Genomic DNA, 2,447 nt, shown 5'->3' with positions numbered 1-2,447 from the left:
TAGACTTTCCATTACATTTGCCTCAATAATATTTACGACTGCATTAAAAAAATAGCGAAACTTTCTCGTTTTAAAGGGTGAGTCAAAAAATTTTGAAGAAATGTTCTTATGACCTAGTTTACATACATTGTGCACTTGATGCGCGTATGAGATAATGTATTTGAACAGATCAGTCAATTACTAAACAAATTTACTAGTTGTTTTCAGTATTGAATAAAGTAAACATTTATATTTTATTTAAAATTTTAAAAAGTTTTAACATATTTTTAATGCAGTTTATCTAGAATTATATAAAGAAGTTGCTAAAGTTCCTATGTAAGCTAGGTTTTGGTTCTGAAACAAAAACTATTCCTTACTTTTGAAGACATTGTGTTCTTCCTAATTGTACGTGTCATAAATTTGATCGTGCTTAATATTGTGTATTGTGGATGATACGCAGGTCGGTTTGATGAGACATGGTAAATTGTTAGCTGAATCGGCGCCGCAGAAATTAGTGGAGAAATTTCAATGCTCGTCATTGGATGAAATTTTCCTGAAATTATGCGAGGCACAAAATAATGCAGTCACTTTAAATGAAGCTCAGGGATCCAATATGGAAGACACGGGTAGCGCTGCCTTCACTCACGATCAAGACAAATATGAACAACTAAAAGTATGTACGATTTTTATTGTTATAAAAAGCTTTGCAAATTTATATCATTTTAAGACATTAATAAGTCAAATTATTAAGGGAAACAAAACGGTTTCGAATAGACAAGTTTCACGGTTAAGAAGATTCCAAGCTCTATTTGTAAAGAATATCATCCGATTTACCCGTGATTACTCGTAAGTATTTATCATAACATTCATAACTTATCAATAATGCAAAAGGGATGGCTTTGTGAACAAAATAAAATTGCAATTGTTTAAATTTCGAATGTTGCCTTTTCGAATGTTTCCTTCAATATACTTATACAGTTCTGAATTGTCATATACGAGCTAGAGGTTATATGTATTTCAACATCTTGAGCTTTCATCAACTGGAAATTTCATAACATAAATAATTCTTACAGACAGCTAATTATTGCGATAGTCTTGCCGATAGTCGAACCCAGTATAATGCTTTTCGCAATAGGTAGTGATCCAAAGAACTTGAATATTGGAATTGTTAATGATGAAGCTGGCAATTGCGAATACGGCAGCAACTTTGGCAATATTTGGAATGACGAAACTACCTGCCACTTCGGCAATCTCAGTTGTAGATTCCTACACAATTTCGACAATTCCATTGCAACACAGGTGTAATTTCAAAATTAATAATGTAATGTAATTATACATATACATGGCGTTTTCTGTTTTCTCGGTATCCTCTTCTCTGTCACCTATTATTCCAATGTAAATTGGAAAGTTTTTTATTCAATATTAATTTAAAGAAACAGAATAATAATTATTAACACGTTTGTTGATGATTCTCATTAATCATATTTCGTTTTCAGAAGTATTATGACAATATATCAGAAGCGAGATATGATATCCAAAGAGGAGAACTTCATGGTATAATATATTTTCATCAAAATTTTTCCGAAGCTCTAGAGATACGAGTGGAAAATGTCACTTTCGCGAAGGATTTTCATCTTCTTGCCAGTCAGATTCAAGTTTTCCTCGACATGAGCGGTACGTTATATGTTGTGCAGGGCATTTCACAAATAGTTTAAAAAATTTCACCGCGCTCGCGCGTAGAAACGCAGCGATAAAAATTTACAAACACGTATGCAGCCCCAATGACCTTGACCCTGACATATGTTGTCAAAGTCGCCTCCCAGGGCTGCGTTCAGATACCCCACCTAGGTGCCCCGAGTCACCCAAACGCCGTTCAGATTCCTCCTACTTCCACCCAGGTGGCCTCCGCGTGTTCCGTTCAGATTTCACCTGAACACACCCGGGTGAAAGGAAAAAGCACCCTGCTTCTAGTACAGGGTGCCAGCGGGTAGATTTTACCGCCAAGTGAAGTGCGCGAATTATTGTTAAAATCTGACAGGCTCGGTGAGTCTGCGACGCTCTCGTATAGCGTCGGTTGGTGTCGGTACGACAGGTATCCTAACCCCAAAACTGTCAGATTTTAACAATTTATAGCTATCTTATTAGTGCCGAGCGACGGTTTCAACTTGAAGATTCGTGTTTTACAGGCCAAAATACACGATTCTGTGAATTTTTATCACAAACATAGAGTGAGAGGCTCTCCTTCCAGGGTTGCGTTCAGATTCTCCAGTCTACCGAGGTCACCCAACAGTAGCTCCGCCCACTCCCGGTCCACCCTACCTTTACCCGCCGGGTGGAAAATCTGAACACACCCCTGAGTGACCCTCAGAAGATTTTAACCGTCGCTCGTTGTTTGTTAAAAAGTTATGAAAAAAGAAGTTTCGCAAATGCTATGTAGTTTACGATACCATGTACGTTTACCAAACCCC

At 37.1% G+C, this 2,447-nt stretch overlaps 1 protein-coding gene across 1 annotated transcript; it reads left to right on the top strand.

Annotated features, from left to right (window-relative positions):
- The first annotated feature begins 59 nt into the window (after positions 1 to 59).
- On the top strand, positions 60 to 1,709 carry LOC105562840 (ABC transporter G family member 23-like). Its single transcript, XM_012013952.1, has 5 exons — positions 60 to 77; positions 440 to 652; positions 731 to 825; positions 1,053 to 1,278; positions 1,476 to 1,709. Exons 2-5 carry the CDS (start codon positions 449 to 451, stop codon positions 1,692 to 1,694), a joined length of 744 nt encoding a protein of 247 aa, XP_011869342.1. The 5' UTR covers positions 60 to 77; positions 440 to 448; the 3' UTR covers positions 1,695 to 1,709.
- The last annotated feature ends 738 nt before the right edge of the window (positions 1,710 to 2,447 follow it).

The sequence above is a fragment of the Vollenhovia emeryi genome, unplaced genomic scaffold (assembly GCF_000949405.1).
Source record: "Vollenhovia emeryi isolate VEMERY1.0 unplaced genomic scaffold, V.emery_V1.0 DF944672.1, whole genome shotgun sequence".
Lineage (NCBI taxonomy): Eukaryota > Metazoa > Arthropoda > Insecta > Hymenoptera > Formicidae > Vollenhovia > Vollenhovia emeryi.
Note: the sequence above shows the minus strand (reverse complement) of the source record. Positions and strands in the feature narration are given on the sequence as shown.

Bases quoted from the DNA above. Each gene is read 5' to 3' on its own strand.
- LOC105562840 (XM_012013952.1), top strand. From the start codon at position 449: ATGAGACATGGTAAATTGTTAGCTGAATCGGCGCCGCAGAAATTAGTG. The intron at 826-1,052 runs GTAAGTATTTAT...TAATTCTTACAG, and splicing joins CGATTTACCCGTGATTACTC to ACAGCTAATTATTGCGATAG. The intron at 1,279-1,475 runs GTGTAATTTCAA...TTTCGTTTTCAG, and splicing joins ACAATTCCATTGCAACACAG to AAGTATTATGACAATATATC.